General features: G+C 44.8%; 1 protein-coding gene across 1 annotated transcript in view; it reads right to left on the reverse strand.

Annotated features, from left to right (window-relative positions):
* Positions 1–22,109, reverse strand: part of LOC141103792 (interleukin-12 receptor subunit beta-2-like) — a 91,874-nt gene that overhangs the window by 15,822 nt on the left and 53,943 nt on the right. The window contains exons 10-13 of the mRNA XM_073593779.1: positions 19,038–19,124; positions 14,936–15,094; positions 9,580–9,699; positions 6,869–6,968 (exon numbers count right to left, since the gene is read on the reverse strand). Coding sequence (XP_073449880.1) covers positions 6,869–6,968; positions 9,580–9,699; positions 14,936–15,094; positions 19,038–19,124 — 466 coding nt within the window. The remainder of the gene's footprint in view (positions 1–6,868; positions 6,969–9,579; positions 9,700–14,935; positions 15,095–19,037; positions 19,125–22,109) is intronic.

Below are 22,109 nucleotides of genomic sequence, written 5' to 3' on the forward strand. Positions count from 1 at the left end.
GGTTCACACTGCTCTGACATGAAAGTCGTGTGACTTCCAATCCGACTTTGCCCTGCAGCTTCAGTCCGACCTTGATCCGACTTAATGTGACTTATTACATTGAAGTCGTAACAAAGTTGGACCAAAGTAGTGTAGGAACCTTTTCTAAAGTCGGACAGACTTGTGTAGGATCAGTATAGACGGCTCTCTCTTAGGTAAACATTGAATTTCACATGTCATCTGACTTGTGCTCTCACATGTCAGATCCCATGTTGCACCAGTGTGAACTGGGCCTAAAGCTTGTAGGAGGAGTTTTCATTCTCCCCTGATTGTCATATGAGGCTGCATGACCCCTGACCCTCTGTCTGAACAATACTGATTGGACCTAAGCTGATCACTCTCCCAAGAAAAAAAACAAACCTCCTTTGCAATACCCACCAAATTGAGCATGTGAAGCATGTGAAGCTTGCCCCCAAGGCTCTGTTCTATCAGCAGATAGATTGGGGAGAGTGGAAGAAGGGGAGAATCAGAGAAGACAAACAGCCTTTTTTACACAATGCAGAGGATTAACCCCTTAGGTTCCACAGTGAGTATAACAAGCATGCTTTACTGTATATACAGACTGATGTTACTGTTGTGGGTTTAGTAACACTTGCTGTCTGTAAGGAGGGGACTGACCACCAGTGTAGGGGCACTTTCCTAATGACCCCCCAACGGACTTATTTTAGCGGAGGTTCCCTGAAGCACGAAAATTATTTCAAGGGGTAAAAAGAAAAGCTGCTGTAGATGAACTGGCAGCACAAATCATGCAAAATGCTAAACCACTAAAGGAGTGGTTGCAAAAGGTTTACCAAAGGCTAATGTGGAATAAATTCAAAAATAATTTTACTAATAAATCACACAAAAAAAAAAGTCTCAAAATGTCAACTTTTTTTTCTTATTTTTGCATTTTTATTCAGAAAAAAATAATATATATTTTTGCATTTACACCGCATTAAAGCCAAACTCCAATTAAAGTAAAAGTCCCCGCTTGCAGTGGGGCTGCGTCTGCACCGCAAGGCTCACCTGCTTTTATCTCTCTAGGGGATGAAAAGCACTTTTACCTACCCGATTCTCTGCTCCCCCAGCAGACGGTGCCCAGCCCCCACCCCCATTCTCTGGCAGCAGACTGCCCCTGATTTCGAGGGACTGTCCCTGATTTGAAGCAATGTCCCTCTGTCCCTCTTTCCCCCACATTTGTCCCTCATTTTGGTCTGATCTCTATAGTTGTATATAAAATTCACTTTCTATCTTTCAGAAAGTGTTTCCCAGTGCTAAACCTTTCATCTGATTTAAATTAAATGGCTGCATTTGTAAATTTTAAAAGCCAATGGGGGTGATTTACGAAAGGCAAATCCACTTTGCACTACAAGTGCAAACTACAGGTGCAAAGTGCACTTGAAATTGCACTGAAAGTGCACTTGGAAGTGCAGTCGCTGTAAATCTGAGGGGTAGATCTGAAATGAGGGGGAAGCTCTGCTGATTTTATCATCCAATCATGTGCAAGCTAAAATGCTGTTTTATGTTTTCCTTGCATGTCCCCCTCGGATTTACAGCGACTGTAGTGCAAAGTTGATTTTCCTTTTGTAAATAACCCCCAATAAAAAAAGTAATAGTAGTGGTAAAAAACAAAAAAAGCCCTTGTGGATTTAATTAACCTTTTTTATTTAGTTAATTCTTCTTTAAGGGGGTGTGGCAGGGGGCGTGTCCTATTCCTACATACATTTGCTAGTAGGTGTCCCTCATTCCCATCTCAAAATGTTGGGAGTTGTGTACAAGGTAGGCCTTGTAATTCAGTTTTAACCCTTTTTTGTTTTTAAATAACAAACTTACCTAAATTTTTGCACAAAGCAACCCGGATCCTCTTGTTGTGGGGTCCCCCCGCCGGTGCTTCAGGTCCTTCCTCTTCATTGGGTGCCCCCATGGAACACATGCAGGCTCGCTCCCGAGTCCCGCTGCTGCATCCATTGACACAGACAGCAGGACCCGGTCCCGCCCCCTCGGCTCCCATGTCACAGCTTTTGATTGACAGCAGCAGGAGCCAATGGCTTTCCGCTGCTATCATTTTGCCCAATAAGGATAGTGACAGCGGCTGGAGCCGCTGCGCTCGTGCACATCGCTGGCTCAGGTTAGAATAAAGGGTGGGGGTCTGGGGGGGAGTTGCAGCGCAGAAGGTTTTTCACCTTAATACATAGAATGCATTAAGGGGAAAAACCTTAAGGCTTTATAACCACTTTAATTTAAAAGGAGATTTATGGTTGTTTCATTATTTTTGAAATTTATAGCACAGCAGCTATAAAACATTACAGAGCCATTTAATATATAGACTGGACGTGGACACAGCTGTTTCTGACTTTTTGGTCATCATCGGTTCTGTGTTTGAAAGCCCTTATGCAGCCTTGCAGAAAATGAAAGCTACTCTGGATTTCACCAGGGGAGAGGGTCTCTGATGAGCTCATGCTCTCCTACGTGCTGTACTTTCTGCTGACGTCTTTATGAAACCTTTCGTCTCACCGCGGACAATTTTCTACGAATCTGCAGTTTGTGTTTCGCACAGTGCTGGTGTTGTACCTGTAGAATGGTGCCAGCCTGACCCCTGCTGGATATATTGCTAACTGTCCAGCAAGCCTAAAGGAGGATCTCCACGTTTAAATGTCCCTTTAAATAGTTCCTTTGGGCCAGCTTGGCCCAAAGGAACTATTTAAAGGGACATTAAAACGAAATACAGTGCCTTGAAAAAGTATTCATTCATACCCCTTGAAATTTTCCACATTTTGTCATGTGACAACCAAAAATGTGAATGTATTTTATTGGGATTTTATGTGATAGACCAACACAAAGTGGCACATAATTGTAAAGTGGAAGGAAAAATTGCTTCCATTTATCATCATAAACCATTTATCATTTTCCTTCCACTTCACAATTATGTGCCACTTTGTGTTGGTCTATCACATAAAATCCCAATAAAATACATTTACGTTTTTGGTTGTAACATGATAAAATGTGCGAAATTTCAAGGGTTATGAATACTTTTTCAAGCCAGTGTAAACTTTGGTGGGTACATTCACACCAGCCACTGTGTTACAATATGGTGTGCAGTGGGATCACAACAGTGCCGATGCACCAATCGCAGCACATCACATTGATCGCTTTTTTTTTTTTTAAACAAACTTTATTGAATTGTCACACAGCAACATTTTATTGAAGTGGTTCTAAAGGCTCAAGGTTTATTACCTTCATGCTCTCTATGCCTAAAAAACCTTCTCTGTGCAGCATCCACCCCCCCCACCCCCCCAGCCTCTCCTAATACTTAGTCCTCTCGCAATCCAGAGATGTGCATGAAAGCCTTGGCTCTCTTGGGATTCTCCCACCTCATTGGCTAAGACAGCAGTGGAAGACATTGGCTCCCACTGCTGTCAATCACAGCCAGTGAGCCAATGAGAACAGGGGGTGGGACCAAGACACGGCTCTGTGTGTGAATGGACACGCAGACCATTGGCTGGCGAGCGAGCCTGCTCAGTTGCCCCCATAGCAAGCTGCTTGCTTTGGGGGCACATGAGAGGACGGAGGGGCAAGAAGCGCCAGCGGGGGACCTGAGAAGAGGAGGATCGGGGCTGCTCTGTGCAAAACCACTTTTTTAAAAAAACTTGCCTTTAATATCACTTTAAAGCGGAGTTCCAGCGGGTTTTTTTTTGCTTCTTTAAAAACCTTCCCAGGTCGTATGCACCTAATCCTATATCAAGCGGCATTTTCTAATGTAGGTTTTTTTTTAATGTTATTTATTTTAAGATGCTTACTTAGCAGTCCCCGCCGAGCGCGTTTCTGATCTTGAGTGTGGGCAGCCGAAGCCCACTGGTATTTCCTTCCTTGGATATGGTGCTGCTGGTTACCCAGCATGCACCTCCCGATCATGCGCATAAACATATTGATGCTACATGCGGCGGCGCATGGTCTGCTGGGATTAATGACAATCATTCCAGGAGCCATTGCGTGGCCAGACATGACGTACCTTGCCGCAGCGAGGTACTGCGGAAGTGAAACAAAAAAAAACGGATGGTATTTTCACTGCTGAAAAAAAAAAAAAACAACCCAATGAGCAGGGGCGTTGCTAGGGGGTGGCTATTGGGGCTATAGCCCCGGATCTTGGGTCCATAGCCCCGAGTCTCTTGCTGCAGGGTCTCTGCCTAACCAGCGGGTTGCAGGCTGGCTGCATGAGAGAGGCTGGAGGAGAAGAGATAAGCGAGCGGGCGGACGAGCAGAGATGACATCTCTCTCTGCCTGCTCCACATCAGCGCTCTTCACAGCCGGGCCTCTTCAATTTGGGAGTGAGGTGCGGCGAGCAGCAGAGAGATGACATCATCTCTCACTGCCCGTCACACATCAGCGCTCTTCCACCCTCACAGCACGGTGGAGTGGAGGTCACATGCTTCCTGTCATTGTGAAGCTCCACTTTGCAGCCAGACCCCCTTGCTTCAGTGTCGGAGGTGCAGCAGGGAGCAGCGAGATGACATCATCTCTCACTGCCCGCCCTGCATCACCACTCTCCTGCTCTCATTAAATGGACAAGTGCTGTCAGCCTGCCACCAATGCAGCGTCAATGCACATTTGGTAGCACTGGCTGGCATGGCAAGTTACAATCCACATCAGGTGGCAAGTGACAATCTGCAAATGGTGGCAGGAGATGTGGCAATCTGCAAATTGAGCCAGGAGACATGGCAAGTGACAATCTGCAAATGGTGGCAGGTGACGTGGCAAGTGACAATCTGCAAATGGTGGCATGGGGCGTGGCAAGTGACAATCTGCAAATGGTGGCAGGAGACGTGGCAAGTGACAATCTGCAAATGGTGGTAGGAGATGTGGCAATCTGCAAATGGTGGTAGGAGATGTGGTAAGTGACACGCCCAGGGCTCCCACTGATTCTGCAGTATGGTGAGTTGATTCACTTCATTATATATTAGAATGTAACAATAGAATAATGCACTTTAATCACCCTGACACCATATCAACCATGGTGCCATGATGATTGAAGCGCCAACACCAGCCATCACCCGTGAAAAATTGCTTAGGTCTCCCCCCAAACCCCCCCCCCCCCCCACCTGGGCATGCAAAAAGATTGGTGATCGCTGCTATGGGCTCTAGCCCCAGATCTTTTGCAGATCTAGCAACGCCCCTGTCAATGAGAATACAGGAAAGTGTCACGAACATGGGGGGGGGGGGGGGGGAGATGTGAATCTACCCTTATACATACATTATTTCCCACTGCAGCAACCTTCCTCCATGCTGTGCAACCAGTCCCTTGAAGCCTCTTTTTTAAAGCCATTCACAACTCTGCCCCGAGCTACATCACCAATCTTGTCTCCAAATATCACCCAAATCATCCTCTCCGCTCTTCTCAAGACCTCCTACTCTCAAGCTCTCATCTCCTCCTTCCATGCTCTTCTCCAGGATTTCTCCAGAGCCTCTCCCATCCTCTGGAACTCGCTACCTCCACTTGTCCGGCTATCCCCTACTCTTGCTACCTTCAGGCAATCCCTGAAAACTCATCTCTTCAGGAAAGCCTATCACGTCTCCAACTAATCTTTTACCACTTCCATCAGCTCATTCCCCACAGTTACAACCTTATGTACCACCTGCCCCACTCTATTAGATTGTAAGCTCTTCTGAGCAGGGCCCTCTTAATCCTCTTGTATTTTATTGTATTATAACTGTATTGTCTCCTTTTTATATTGTAAAGCGCTGCGTAAACTGTTGGCGCTATATAAATCCTGTGTAATAATAATAATAAAGGTGCTCCTGCCAGTGGTCGCATCAAGTACTATGCAGGACCAATAGTTCTGCATTGTACATGAGGTCACTGTGTGCCCACCCACAACCAGGAATGTAGAGAAGTGGTTATGGTGGTATGGGACTGCGGGGTGCCATAATGATTCCCCTCGGGGGGGGGGGGGGGGGGGGGTCTATGACATCTGACACTCACAGAATGTTGGATGATGCTGGCTGTCATCAACCCAGAAGACTGAGGACATCTAGTGGCAGAAAATAATTACTACTGGTGACAGCACTGGAGAGGAGGTGAGTATTTTGGCCAGAGCTTCTTTTTATTTTACACCTCCTGGGGCACCATATTTATTTTTTTTTGCCTAAAGTTGGACTATAACTATACCCATGTATGCACATCCACACAGTACAAAAGAGCAGTATTGAGAAAAGGCAATATATGGTTAAGCAGCTTCAGCTTGCCGGGCCCACAACCTGTCTGCGACGAGTCAGGAAATTGTTGCTTACATGCCAGACTAACCACATGCGTGCTTTACTTTATGACAGAGTCTCTTTAAATAGAAAGATTACATTTTCCACTTTGTGTTACTCAGCAATTATTAAAAAGCTGAATTGGCTTATGGTCTGTTCTGCAAAACTGTGATCTTCCCAGTTCACGTTAGCATATGTTGCTCTGTATATGTCTTTCTGGAAGTTTTCTGTAATATTTAGGGATGGGTTTCTACCCTTGCATCTTACCTTTGCATTATAACGTCAGAAGTTGAAGTTAAGTGGGTTTCTTGTACAATATTTAAGCCTCAGTACCATGAGACATCAGCTGGAAATTCCCAACTCTTAAAAATGGCCTTGGCAAGAGGCAGTACACTAAACCTTGTGTGATGATCTAGAACCAGTCAAAACAATGCAATATATGCTGGGAAATTTCTTCCCACAGAAGCATTTCAGCAGCAGAATGAGCATGTTCTGTGCCAGTAAACAGATCGCTCTCATCAATAATTTTATACACTGAGAATCAGTTGAGCATATAGGGGACAGGTCCACTTTAAAAACAACAACAAAAGGCTATTCCTACCTTTTCCGAATAATCAATAAAACCAAAACGAGTGTGGTCAATGTGATGGCAACCAAACATGTACCCAGCAGGGGTTCAAAATAGTTCTGCAATCTTTTATCTAAGAAACATAAAAAAAAAAAAAAGTATGTAAATCCATCAGAACTACTTATTGCATATGAGCATTGAATAACACTCTAACAATAACCGCAGATCATTTGCATAATTTCACTAAGCTCATAAACCTTTCTTTTTTTTTTTTTCTTGTGGTTACATGCTCATGTACTTCAACACCTCACTGCCCGATGGTGGAACAAAGATAAGTGACAGAGTGTGACAAAGCTCTAGGTCCAAGCATTGTATAAAAGAAACAAATCCATGGCATCCCTTTAGATGTGCATGCTCCTCCTTGCTGGCCACTGGATGGTGAAGTCTTTAGCTGTGCAGTCTGCTGATCAGTTGCGTGATAACACTCAATCAGACCTGCTTCTGGAGCAGAACTGTCTGGGCACAGGGGCGTAACTTGAACCTTCAGAGTGAAAGGAACCATGAAAGAGTACCCCTGGCCAGTGCCCTTCCCACTGATCCTGGGGCGCTGACTCCCATCGTGGCAGAACACCAGGGCCCTGCCACAAGTTTGACCTTTGCAACCTTGGTAGTTCCACCACTGGTGTCAGTTTTTTTCATTTTTTATCTTTTTACTATTTCATTTTTTATTATTTAAAAAAAAAAAAAGTTAGGACCCCCGTCAGGGGCTTTGGTGAAATATCAGGGGTCTAAACAGACCTCTGATATTTCACCTTTGAGACAGAGAAAGGAGATTGAGGATACAGCCCTCAATCTTCATCTCTGCAGCACAGAATGAATGGACAGGAATAGCTCTGTACAGAGCTTCCCCTCCATTCACAAACCGAAGCATAGTAAACACAGTTTACTAAGCCTCAGCTATGCGTGAAAAAAAAAAAAAAATCAGTCAGTGATCGGTACTGATCACTGACTCTATTCATTAAGACAAGGAAGGGGCCAGTAAATTACACATTTACTGGCTCCTTCCCCACTCTCCATTCACAGAATCCCCCACAGCGGCCGGCAGGAGGTGGGAGGGGGATGCCCGGCAGTGCTGTGGGGGGCAGGGGAGCAAGGAGAGCACACATGGGCCCAGGGCTGCAGGACAGGGATAGTGAGGCGGCGGGGGCGGCAGGTAGAAGAACCGATTCATTCCTCCATTTCCTTCCTGCAGCCGCTGAATGTCTGCAAGAGGTAGAGGAGGAGCATTTAGCGGCTGCAGGAAGAGGAAATGGAGGGCTTTGGTTCCTCTATATGCCGCCGCCCCCACTGCCCCTCCCATCCAGGTGTACAGGGGGACCGGACGGGCCTCCTGGCGCATGGGGCCAGGTTGCAATGGCGACCCCTGTACGTACGGCCTTGTCAGGGTGTCACTTAACCTAGAAGACTGAGGGCCTCTTGTTTTTGAATAGAAGTACTGCAGAGGGCAACTCCAGGTTACCAGTGATTTTTGCAGCCTGAGCTCCACGTTTATTAATATAAAAATAGCCTGGAGTTGTGAATATTCTGTCAGGGTTTTACTGCTTTCCATGTTCCTACTGGGGAAATTTCCTTCCTAGTCAGGACAGGAAGCTTACTACTTTTTGGAGGGTCCATGTGCCCACTCTGGCTGCACTGGCATTCAGCATTGGAATCCACAGCAAGAATATACCGAGGAGGGTGGCTATGCTTCCATTACATTAGGACCATGAAAGGCTAGCATGCCCACCCTCAAAAATGACACTACCTGCCTGGTGTTTGCATGTTCTCCTTGTACTTGTGTGGGTTTCCTCTCCGCTAGGTTATTTGGCTCCTGCATGTGTATGTATGAATGTGAGATAGGGACCTTAGATTGTAAGCTCCTTGTAGGCTCCTTGAGGGTAGGGGACTGATGTGGATGTACAATATATGTGAAGCCCGTAAATTGACAGCGCTATATAATTACCTGAAATAAATGAATAAAAAGGAAGTGCAAGAATAAATTCATGTTTGCTCACATACCGTATGTCTAAATAATTATTTTTACATACTGTAGGTGAGCAACCATGAATAATCACATATACAGATATGTGCACTGGAAGCAGTAACAGAAAGTACATTTTTAATTTTTTGGATTTTGTTTAACACTTTAATGTGGCACTCGATTCCCTCACTTCCTGTTTGGGGAAACTATTTTCAACCGTACAGGAAGTGAGGGCAAATCTCTCTGTAACGGAGCCTGGGATAAGAGTAAAAAACAAAACAGGGGGGTATGCCCAGATTTTGGTTAGACGCCCTGTATCAGGCTTCTCCTCATGTACAGGTACTACTACGTGTACATCTGAGGGACCTTCATCCAAATCTAGGCTGGTGCCTACATGGTCCACTTATAAGGGTTTCCAAACCCTGGTACCCTTGTTCTATTTTTATTATTACTACCTGTCTACATGTGGTTACTGTTGCTTTATACAAGCTCACTCTTACCTGTACACCGACTGAACATGTACTACCATACCTTGAATGTATGTTTTGCAAAGTTATTTTTATTGTATCTGTTGCATACCACTAAATAAAAAAAAATTTATAAAAACAGATAGGGGTTCTAATGCTTGTCACACACATAGCGTGTTCTTATTTATACAGCCCCTATCAAATACTGAACATCCATCTTGGAAAGACTGATCTTTTGAACCAGGCAACAGGCTTACCAGGTTCAATGAATGAACAGGAGTCAGGTCCCTGGCCAGCCTTGGTTGATGCCGATATGCAAACCGAATAGCGCCGATCTGGATTATAATCCTTGAATGTAAACTGTCTTGCTTCTGAGTCTAGAATTTCACAAAAGAAACAGAGTTAGATCCCTCAAAGCTCTACAGCTTTACTGATATGACCCCACAATAGTGATTAAAACTTTTTCGCAGAAGGGAGTTTAATAAGACTCGTGGCCACTCATTAAAATTAGAAGAAAAGAGGTTTAACCTTAAACTACGTAGAGGGTTCTTTACTGTAAGAGCGGCAAGGATGTGGAATTCCCTTCCACAGGCGGTGGTCTAAGCGGGGGCATTGATAGTTTCAAGAAACTATTAGATAAGCACCTGAACGACCGCAACATACAGGGATATACAATGTAATACTGACATATAATCACACACATAGGTTGGACTTGATGGACTTGTGTCTTCTTTCAACCTCACCTACCATGTAACTATGATATCATTCAAGTAGTAATATTAGAGCTGTATTCCATGGCAATGAAGGTTCTGGTAAAATGTATCTCGACCAATCGTGAGTCAGCCATATCTTGACTCTGAAATTGGCAGACTGATTTACCCATCTCTGCCGATTGGTCACTTATATATTCTAGCAGTTTCTATCGTGAGATAAAAAAAATGATAACTGCCACGTTACTACACGTCTTTTGGTCCTTAAGACCCGCTTCCTAATTGGCCGGGCGGAGAGACAGGAAGACAAAAACGAATATTGATTCACTAATGTCACATAAGAGGGTGGGCAGCCCAAACTTTTTGAAGCCAATTCGAGCCATAGGCTCTAATCATGTGCTCCAAAAAAAAAAAACCCCATTGAAATCCATCTGTCCGGCGACCCGCATAGAGATTAGGGGCCGGGTTCATGGAGATTAGAGGGGGGGGGGGCGTTGCCCCTGCGCCCCTTAAGGAGCGGCTTTAGGACTGAGCTGGCAAACTGATAGTTCAGAAATCCTAAAGCAGTGAGGTGCTGGATACAAATCCCCAAATAATAGGTTAATAATTTCTTAGTAAAGCCAGGTAGCTTGAATTCAGTGGCTCTAAACAAACAGACAGAGGGGTCTCCCAAATTGCGAAGTCTATGTGTGTCTGAACCAGAAGGAGCGCCATACAGTCTTCATATATGTTTTAGTAAATCCATAAATGACATCAGAAGACAAAAAGCCGCCAACACATTTCAGGGACCAAAAATCCCTCTTCATCAGGGCTACAAGCAATACAAAATATTGAAGCGATATATTTGAAAAAAATGTTAAACGATGTATTTATAAAATACAATAAATAATGAGAGCTTACATAAGAGATATTTAGCAATTTACAAAATGCTCACTAGAGGGAGTTTTTACCAAGGTAGATGGGGGGAATTACAGGAAGTCCCTGAGTACGAACACAATAGGGACTGTAGGTTTGTTGGTAAGTCGAAGTTGTTCATAAGTGTAACTTCCGGTCAGAACACTGCATTCGTAAGTGTAACATCCGCCTGTGCATGGATGTGGGATGTTCCAGGCGCTTGTTATGTTATCTGGGGCTCTTCTGGCCATGCAGTACATGTAGTACTGCAGTATGGGATGTGTCCGAAGGTATTCAAGACCACCGTGGAGCACAAGTGGCCGGCATTTGAGGTCGTTCGTAACTCGGGTGTTTGTAACTCGGGGACTCTGCCTGTATAAGTGAATCATCAAAGTGATATTTAACCCATAACCGAAAATCATTAGATGTGGTGACTGCATTTGTTTTTTTTCCCCTCTGTTTTCAACTGGTGATCTAGCCAGTAACACACAGTAAGGCCAGGTTGCGGTTGATGTGGTTTTCCGGCACATTTTGCGGTGCATTATGCATTTTTAAAAACACTTGCATGGATTTTTCATTCGTTTTGCATTTTGTGGGGTTTTGTTTTCTCTCCTTAAACTGTGAATTGCCATTTGTTAGAGAGCAGACAGCCACCGGCTCCTGAACAACCAGCTATTCGCAGCTTGTTAAGGAGAAGAAAAAAAAAAAAAAACGCAAAATGCATGTCTATTACATGGAAAACACAATCTGCTGCGGGAAAAAAGTCCCTGACCCTTTTCAAAAATGCAGAGGCTGAAAAATGTATAGATGTGAATGTGCCCCATAGGAAACCATCTTTAATGGACTGTAATATGCTTCTGCAAACTGCAAAATGCACCAAAAAAAACACATTAGTGTGAACACTCCTGTATTAGAGTGCCCCACTCTTCAGGCCTGTCTTTAACGCAGGGCAAAAGGGGCAGCTGCCCTGGGCCCAGTCACTATTGTGGGGCCCAAAGCAGCTGCCCCTTGAGCCCACACTGTCCGCAAATAGTTGACAAGTGGATTCGGAAGGGCCCAAGAAAATGTTTGCCCAGGGTCCACTCGATATTAAAGATGGCCCTGCAACTCTGGATAACAGCAACAGAGACACCTTTAGACAGCAGCATTGTAAGTCGGGGGGGGGGGGAGGTGTTAGATACTAGCAGATTTAGATACACTAATATATTGAAGCCAAACTCAATGCAAGCAAGGTCCATAAAGACATGGATGAGCGAGTTTGGGAGCCAGGCCTTCTCGTCCAACATCAGTGCCTGATCTCACAAATGCCCTTCTAGAAGAATGGTCAAACATTCCCATAGACACACTCCTAAACCTTGTGGACAGTCTTCCCAGAAGAGTTGAAGCTGGTATAGCTGCAAAGGGTGGGCCAACTCAATATTGAACCCTACGGACTAAGACTGGGATGCCATTAAAGTTCATGTGTGTGTAAAGGCAGGTGCCAGGGCCGGACTTACCATAGGGCTTGACTGGGAGCAAGCCCATGGGCCCCTGGCCAATAGGGGGCACCGCGGGCCCCGCCCATTTCGAAAGCCGCCGAGAGCGTCCAAAAGCTGCCAAGAGCCGCCGAAAGCCGCCGAGATACACAGGACATGCGGCTCTGTATCTCTGCGGCACCATTTTTAAACTGAAAGGCTGCAATGACAAGGCAGCAATGACACTGGAGCAAGGCTGCAATGACACTGATAAGGCTGCATTGATGGGCATTTAAATGTAAGTTTTTTTTTCCTTAAACTTCCCTCCTAAAAGTTTTTTTCCTTAAAATTCCCTCCTAAACTTGGGGTGCGTGTTATACGCCGATAAATACGGTAATTATCATTTTATCCATTTTTATTGCTTTTATTAATCGTGGACCCAGGACGAATACCACCACAGTATCCCCCACTTATATGCTTATATATTATCTACTTTTGTGAGTAGCCATTTGGCTGTTTTGTCTTGTCCAATTAAACAGAAGTTCTTTAATACTGCACTGAGTCTGGCGCACCTTGTCCTTTTCTATTTCTGTTTTATAGAGCTGTGCATATGTATAGAAGGGTAGGGCCCGAAAGTGACTCAAGCCCATGGGCCCCCACCACCCTAAGTCCTGCCCTGCAGGTGTCCCAATACTATTGACAATATAGTGTGGATCTACACTCAGACAAAAAAAGTTAGCGAAAAAACGGGCAGACTCGATGGACTACTTGATCTTTTTTTTCTGCCGTCACTTTTCCCTGTTTCTAATGAAAAGAATCATTATTTTAATTCAGGTTCTATAATACTTTCCACACTGCCATCTTGTGGTCATTTTACAGAATGCTACACTCATACCAGTACCAAATAAAACAGCAATTTAATAATTTACTCAAAAAATCAGTAGTTATTTACAGAAGGTACAGAATCGTCCTGATCACTTCTAACCCGTGGCATAGCTTTCACTTCCTATCCCCTACACTCCTCCTGCCCAAGCACAAAAATGCTTTGTATTATATTACTTATTCACAAAATACAAAGGATTCAGTGAGTGCACAGCAGAGGGGAAGAGAAACAAGATATACCTGTCCCAATAGCTTCTATGCATATAATCTACCAGGTGCTAAAAGGGTGTGACCACATAACACTGAAAACACTGGATGAACCCACTGCACACCGCTATACCCTTTCAAGCAAACTTTGCAATACAAAAATAGGGATATTTAGTTTTCACATATATTGCAATACATGTCTGAGCTGGCCAACTGCATCAAAGTAATCCCTCTTTAGCCAAGCTACTCCTCTTTGCCACTGTAAATACTACAGTGGACACAATGCCAACCTGGAGCTTACTCACACAAAATGGGGGAGAGCTACACGGTTTAGGTCTGGCCATGCAGGCCAGTGGCCCGAGGAAGGAGCAAGCGTGCTCCGAACGCGAAGCCACCTCCTCTGACCCTGCACGCCTCCTCTCACCCTGCACCCGGAAGTGACGTCATCTCCGATCACCTCTGTGTCCCCTGCTGTTCTCATAGGCTGCGAATGCTGGAATCAACCCACACGAGCAGTCAGCTGTACTTCAGAGACAGACGTTTAGGAGAAAACCACCCCCGGTTTTTGCTGCAGGATTACTATCATGCTTGTATTTATGCTCCCTTTGTGAGTAGTTTCACTTTTGACTTATCATTAAATGGTTTACCAATACTGTACTTAGAGGCGCTTTTCCGCTGACCTGCAATACAATAGGAACAAGATATACCTGTGCTCAGAGCCCAATAGCTTGTACAGCAGAGGGGGAAGAGAGGGCAGAACTGCTGTGTGTGAGAATACAGCGTCTCTCCTGTCACAGCTCCGGGAGTGTAGTGATAGCTGTTCTCCCGGAGCTCCGTAAAAGTGGCAGATGCAAATAGAAGAGATAAGTCCACATGGTGACATGCACCTCATTGGACTAATTTTATGCCGGCAGATTTTAAAAAGTGTCTGAATTCCTGGATTTCAGCTTTGAAAGCGCAACTGCAGTCTGCTCACATAATTTGTAATAAAAACATTTTTGTCATTCTGAAGCTTCCCTCCAACCACTTTGCATATTATTTTATATATACTGTGATTCTGTACTTGCCAAATATGCTGCAGAAATCTCCCTCCACTGAGTCTGGCTGCAACCATTTTAAACTGTGGGCAGCTGAAGCTGTTGCCTGTTCACTTCCTGGATTTACACAGACACACACCTCCAGCCCTGCAGCTTTCATTGGCCCTCTTATGAGTCATCACCCCTCCCTTCCTGGCCAACTCTCACAAGAGAGAGAGAGCTGTACATGATGTCATAAGCCTAAGCTCATAAGCCTAAGCATAAGCCTAAGTTAAGTTTATCCAAAGTTAAAACAACAACAAGGGCAGAAGATTTAATAAATGGAAAGATGAAAAAAATTACTGAAGTTCCGCTGGGGGGGGGGGGAGGGGGGGGGGAACATACATTGATTATTGTGCAATTATTCTGACACTCTGATAATCTACTTACTGTATGTATACTGTACACTGCTTGACCTTTCTGTCACATTCAGCGTGTATGTAGTGATAAATCCTCGCCGCTTACACACAGGAACCTCCATCCACTTGATTAATAGTGTGTTTGGTAAAATCTTCTCTATGGTTATATAATCTGGTCCACTTTCAGGTTCTGCTTGTAAAATAAATGGTGATGTAAAAGTAAACTGTTATGTGCATAGTATTCCATATGATATTGCTGAGTGCTATATAGAGGCGTATACGGAAGCACAGGATATAAAATAATGGAGGAAAGGGATCAGAACAGTATATGGAGGCACAGGATAGGACAGAGTGCAATATGGAGGCAGAGGAGAAAAACAGGCTCTATATTGAGTCGTATTGGATAGTAAAATATATAGTGGCATAGGATATTGCATAATGGTACATGGAGGCATTATTTCAGAGCACTATATGGAGATCTAGTATATAACAGATCAGGATATGTAAAAACAGCATAGGGCAGACAAATATACACTATATTACCAAAAGTATTGGTACGCCTGCTTTTTTTACACACACACCTTTGTGGATATATATATATATCTTTTGCACTTTACAACTTGAAAAGTTGTCTGTTTATTATTTCATCTTATTTGATGTTTCATATTGCAGTTTTTGCACTTCATAATTGTTATTTTTGATCATTTATATTACCAAAAGTACTGGGACGCCTGCCCCAGTCCATAGGGTTCAATATTGCGTTGGCTCACCCTTTACAGCTAGAACAGCTTCAACTCTTCTGGGAGGGCTGTCCACAAGGTTTAGGAGTGTGTCTATGGGAATGTTTGACCATTCTTTCGGAAGCGCATTTGTGAGGTCAGGCACTCATAGTTGCCAACAGTCCCGATTTTCCCGAGACAATCCCGATTTTGGGACCCTCGTCCCGATCGGAGGCCGTCCTGATTTGGGATTTAGCCTTTTTTGTTCAGGGAAATCGGGAATGTTTGCTTTTGCAGCAGCTGGCTCCAACAAAATGGCCGCCGCTAGATCGTTTCCCTTGTGTTCAGTAGAGAGGGCTCGATCCGTGCAGCCAATGAATCAGCTTCTCTCTTCACAATACTGAAGCCGAGTTTAACTGCATGGATCGGCCCCTCCCCTCTCCACTGAACACATGGCGCCGGGCGCTCGCGGAGTTTCTTCTGCTCTCTTTTGTGCCTCTTGTAAAGCACAAGCAGCGATGTGACTAATGTACAGGGGGGAGGGTAGTAACTATGTACAGGGGGGAGGGTAGTAACTATGTACAGGAGGGGGGTTAACTATGCACAGGGGGGGTAACTATGCAATATGTACAGGGGATAACTAGGGGGAGAGGGGTAACTATGTACAAGGGGAGGGGGTAACTATGGCTCTGCCTGGGACACTGGTGCAAGGAGGGACTCTGTTGGGGGCACCCGGTGCAAGGGGGGACTCTGCTGGGGGCACCAGGTGCAAGGGGGGACTCCGCTGGGGGCACCCGATGCAAGGGGGGACTCCGCTGGGGGCACCCGATGCAAGGGGGGACTCCGCTGGGGGCACCCGATGCAAGGGGGGACTCCGCTGGGGGCACCCGATGCAAGGGGGGACTCCGCTGGGGGCACCCGATGCAAGGGGGGACTCCGCTGGGGGCACCCGATGCAAGGGGGGACTCCGCTGGGGGCACCCGATGCAAGGGGGGGCTCTGCTGGGGGCACCCGATGCAAGGGGGGACTCCGCTGGGGGCACCCGATGCAAGGGGGGACTCCGCTGGGGGCACCCGATGCAAGGGGGGACTCCGCTGGGGGCACCCGATGCAAGGGGGGACTCCGCTGGGGGCACCCGATGCAAGGGGGGACTGCGCTGGGGGCACCTGATGCAAGGGGGGACTGCGCTGGGGGCACCTGATGCAAGGGGGGGCTCTGCTGGGGCACCTGATGCAAGGACGGACTCTGCTGGTGGCAAGCGACGTGGCAGGTGACACGTTCAGGGATCCCACTGATTCGGCATTATGGTGAGTTGAATGATTTCATTTTATATTACAATGTAATAATAGAAATAATGCACTTCAATCATCCTGACCCCATAACAACCATGGTGCCGGGATGATTAAAGCGCTAACACCAGGTGTTTGGAGTATCTTTATCTGCTGATTGTTAAACTTTCTAGAATACACATATTTCTTTTTGTGTAGGATCTGGGGCTGCTGTCCCTCCATCCCTCTTCCCCTTTCCCTCTCCATCCCTCATTTATCTCAGACTATAACCACACCCTTTTGAGCCACACCCATTTAAACCACGCCCACTATTTTGCTAAACCATGCCCATTTTTCGCTGCGACGCGCAAAGCATGCCACATTTTTATTTTTTCCTATGCCACGCCTACAAATGCATGCCCCGCCCCCTAATTATAACAACACTCTGCCTACAGCCAAAAAATTGTCCCTAAATTTTTTTTTACAATGTTGGCAACTATGGGCACTGATGTTGGACGAGAAGGCCTGGCTCGCAGTCTCCGCTCTAATTCATCCCAAAGGTGTTCTTTCGGTTGAGGTCAGGACTTTGTACAGGCCAGTCAAGTTCCTCCACCCCAAACTTGTTCAGCCATGTCTTTATGGACCTTGCTTTGTGCACTGGTGTGCAGTCATGTAGGTTGCCTACCCCTGCCCCAAAGAGTTCCCTTCACTGAAACTAAGGGGCCAAGCCCAACCCCTGAAAAACATCCCCCACACTATAATCCCCCCTCCACCAAATCATTTGGAGGAGTGGTCCAATACTTTTGGCTATATAGTGTAGATGAGCGAGTCTGAGGTGGAGGAACTTGACTGGCCTGACCTCAACCCGACAGAAAACATTTGGGATGAATTAGAACAGAGGCTGCGAGCCAGGCCTTCTCGTCCAACATCAGTGCCTGACCTCACAAATATGCTTCTGGAAGAATGGCCAAACATTCCCATAGACACCCTCCTAAACCTTGTAGACAGCCTTCCCAGAAGAGTTGAAGCTGTTATAGCTGCAAAGGGGGGGCCAACTCAATATAGAACCCTACGGACTAAGACTGGGAGGCCATTAAAGTTCATGTGTGGGTAAAGGCAGGCGTCCCAATACTTTTGGCAATATAGTGTATGAAGGCATTGAATAATAAAGGACAGTATGTGGGCCACAAGGTATTTTGTTGCGTAAAGTATCGTGGCACGGGATAATACAGAGAGGTATAAGGGGCACAAGACATTATAGAGCACTATAAGGAAGTGCATGATATTATAGAGCAGAATATGGAGGCACAGAATATTAGAGATGTCTATATGGAGGCACAGGATATTACAAAGTAGTAAATGGAGGCACTATAAGTAAGCACATGATATTATACAGCAGTATATGGAGGCACAGTATATTAGATCTTTCTATGACGGGGGGGGGGGGTCAAAAGACATAAAAGAGCACTATATGGATGCACTGGATATTGCAAATCGGTACATCAAGACATTATAAAGTAAAAAGTATGTAAGCTCCCTATAACATCCATGCTGTAACTACAATCAGCAGTGCAGAATAGATAATCACAGGAAGGATCTAAATCGTCTCTAGGAGGAGGGGCGTCGCTAGGGGGTGGCTTTTGGGGCTATAGTCCCGAATCTGGGGCCAATAGCCCCGAGTCTCTGCAGGGGTCCCCAAAGGGAGGGGAGGCTCTCTGGGGACCCTGATGCAAGGGAGAGGCTCTCTGGGGACCCTAATTTAAGGGGGGCTCTCTGGGAACCCTGATGTAATTGGGGGGCCCTCTGGGTACCCTGATGAAAGGGGGAGGCTCTCTGGGAAACCTGATGTAGTTGGGGGGCCCTCTGGGGAACCTGATATAAGGGGGGCTCTCTGGGGACCCTGATGTAAGTGGGGGGCTCTCTGGGGATATATATATATACACACACATGTATATTACTGTATATACATGTGTATCCCCCCCCAAAGCGTATGACTTTCTTTACTTTCTTTACTATGCTGCTATGGGCTCTAGCCCCAGATCTTTTGTAGAACTAGCAACGCCCCTGTCTAGGAGTCATGTTAGGTTACTTGGTAAATAAAGCCCACAGATATGAAAAGACAGATATAAAAAGACGAAAAACTCACTGAACTCCACTGTGCTGGGCCGACTAACCCCAGAGCTGTATACAGCGTACAGCAATATGGTCACACGTTGGTCCGCTGAGATTGTATCTGAAAGGAAGTGAAATAATCAAACACAATCATGTTGCTGCATAAGTGTGATTGACATAAATACTGTAAGTGCGGCACTCAGTGACACTGAAAAAATCATAAAGAGAAAAAGTCCTCCTAAATATAAGTCCACAAAAAAAAGGCCACCATCCAAAAAAGATGTGATACTACTACGGGTAGAGAGACAACAAATAATGCATCACATTGGTATCCTCATGCATGAATAGCTCCCAACTGTCTCTGATTTGGAGCAATGCCCCTCTGTCCCTCATTCGTCCCTCATTTTGGTCTGATCTATATAGTTGTATATAAAATATACTTGTTCTCTTTCAAAAAGCGTTTTCCAGCGCTAAACCTTTCATCCAATTTCCAAATTTCTGCATTTGTAAATTTCAAAAGCCAGTATAAAGGAATAGTAGTGGTAAAAAAAATAAATACTGTTGGGTTTAACTAATCTTTTTTTTGTGTGTTATTCTCCTTTAAGGGGGCGTGGCAGGGGGTGTGTCCCATGCCTACATAATTTTGCTGATAGCTGTCCCTCATTCCCATCTCAAAAAGTTGGGAGGTATGTGCGTGTCAGGTAGTGGATTGTGGTAATCGCCTAAAGTATATAGTTATTTTGGGCAAATTTTCCAATGATAATAAAACAATCAGGACATATCCATTAACATTTACCTTAAAATAAAGGACCACTAAATCTTGAAGAAAAAAAATAAACAAGGTACAATTTATCTAGGGTGCCTGGAGATTTTGCGTACGTTAAAGGGTGTTGTGACTGAAAAACTCTTTTACTTAAGAATAGTGATCATATGAAGCCCTTTATTATCATAGTTGTTTGGCTCCTTTTTAAATCATAATGATAACAGAAATCCCCCAAAATGCGCTGATGAAAAGTTTACATACCCTGGACTGTTTGGCCTTGGTACAGACACAGAAGGTGGCACACACAGGTTAAAAAGGCAATTGAAAGGTTAATTTCCCACATCTTTGGCTTTTTAAATTGCAATTAGTGTCTGTGTATAAATTTTCAATGAGTTTGTTAGCTTCCATATGGATGCACTGAGCAGGCTTGAATACTGGGTCATGGGGGAGCAGAAAAGAACTGTCATAAAAACCTGCGTATCAAGGTATTGCAATTCCATTACACAGAGCAGGTAAATATAGACATGTTTGTTATTAAAAAAAAAATTAAAAAATAATCCCCCAAATGGCCCTGATGAAAAGTTTACATACCCAGAAAAGAACTGTCATAAAAACCTGCGTAACAAGGTATTGCAATTCCATTACACAGAGCAGGTAAATATAGACATTTTTGTTATTAAAAAAAAATTTTTTTTTAAATTTAAAAAAATAATTCCCCAAATGGCCCTGATGAAAAGTTTACATACCCAGAAAAGAACCGTCATAAAAACCTGCGTAACAAGGTATTGGAATGGTTCAGGATATAAAGTAAAACACACAGGTAACCTCGGGAGAAAGGCTGCTCTGAAAAAAGATGATGTGGTTGTTTTTGAGAAGCGCAATAAATACAACCATGCTTGAAAAAAAAAAATGATCTGCACGGACGAGTTGCCAGAAAGAAGTCTTTACTGCGCCAATACCACAAAAAAGCCCGGTTACAATAAGCCCGACAACACCTTGAAACAAAAAATAAACAACCACATCGACTTTTTCCAGAGCAGCCTGTATTTCTACTCAGGTTATCTGTGGGTATTTCTTTATATTCTGGACCATTCCAATACCTTGTTATGCAGGTTTTTATGACAGTTCTTTTCTGGGTATGTAAACTTTTCATCAGGGCCATTTGGGGGATTATTTTTTTATTTTTTAAAATTTTTTTTTAATAACAAACATGTCTATATTTACCTGCTCTGTGTAATGGAATTGCACAGAGTGGCCCCAAACCTCCTCTTCTCGGGTCCACCGCCGGCACGCCTGGCCCTTTCTCTCTGTCCAGTGCCCCCCCCCCCCCCATGGAAAGCCGCTTCCCATGGGGGCACTCGTGCGTGCGAGCTCCTGAGCGCCTCTGCTGCGTCCATTTACAAAGACAATGGGACTCGGCTTCCTCATCCCTGGCTTTGATTGACAATGGCCAATGGCTCCCGGTTGCCCAGCAAAGCCAGCGAGACCCGTAAGTGAGGGGAGAGAAGAGCTGCAGACGTACATAGCGCTGGAACGAATGAGGGCTCAGGTAAGTAAAAGGGGGGGGGGGAGCTGATGCCTAACATTTTTTACCTTAATGCAAGGAAGAAAACATGGTTAGGCTTTAGAACCAACTTTAAAAACAACCACACCATCTTTTTCCAGAGCAGATTGTATTTCTTGGGATGTCACATGGGGGGGGGGGGGGTTTCTTTGTATCCCAAACAATTCCTCCGGCAGTTGTGGCTGCAATTTTTCTTGGTATACCTGACCTTGGTTTGGCATCAACAGATCCCCAAATTTTCCACTTCTTAATAAGTGATTGAACAGTACTGATTGGCAAATTTAAAGTTGATTCATGAAATTTGAGCTAGGCACATACATCTGTAGTGTTTTCTTATCTCTCTTCAAAGCACTATGTCCCCTGGCTTTCTCCCTAACTCTGTTATCAGCCCGATAACTTCTGACAAGTTCTCCGATAAAAGCAGCATGAAATTTGTGTCCTGAGAGGTTGCTATAAATAGATTAGCAGACAGCTTGACTTGTCAGAGCACAGCTCTGCACATTCCTTCCTTCCTTTGCCAATGAGGAGAGGGGGTGTGTGCCTTTCCTCCAATTAGCTGTCTTGGCTGTATGCCCAGACTTCACACTCAGTTCTGAACAGGAGGAGAAAATCTAACACAATCTGAACGTTGTAATGAATATATAAAGCTGAAGACAGCAGATATACATGTAAACTTATGTAGGGATATTTGTTTCATCCCTGTGTATCATCTGACGCTGTTCACTTCACTGGGTGAAGGGTTTACATTCATTTTAATGTTTTAGATATTTTTTTATATC

The sequence above is a fragment of the Aquarana catesbeiana genome, linkage group LG07, assembly GCF_042186555.1.
Source record: "Aquarana catesbeiana isolate 2022-GZ linkage group LG07, ASM4218655v1, whole genome shotgun sequence".
In the NCBI taxonomy this organism is placed as follows: domain Eukaryota; kingdom Metazoa; phylum Chordata; class Amphibia; order Anura; family Ranidae; genus Aquarana; species Aquarana catesbeiana.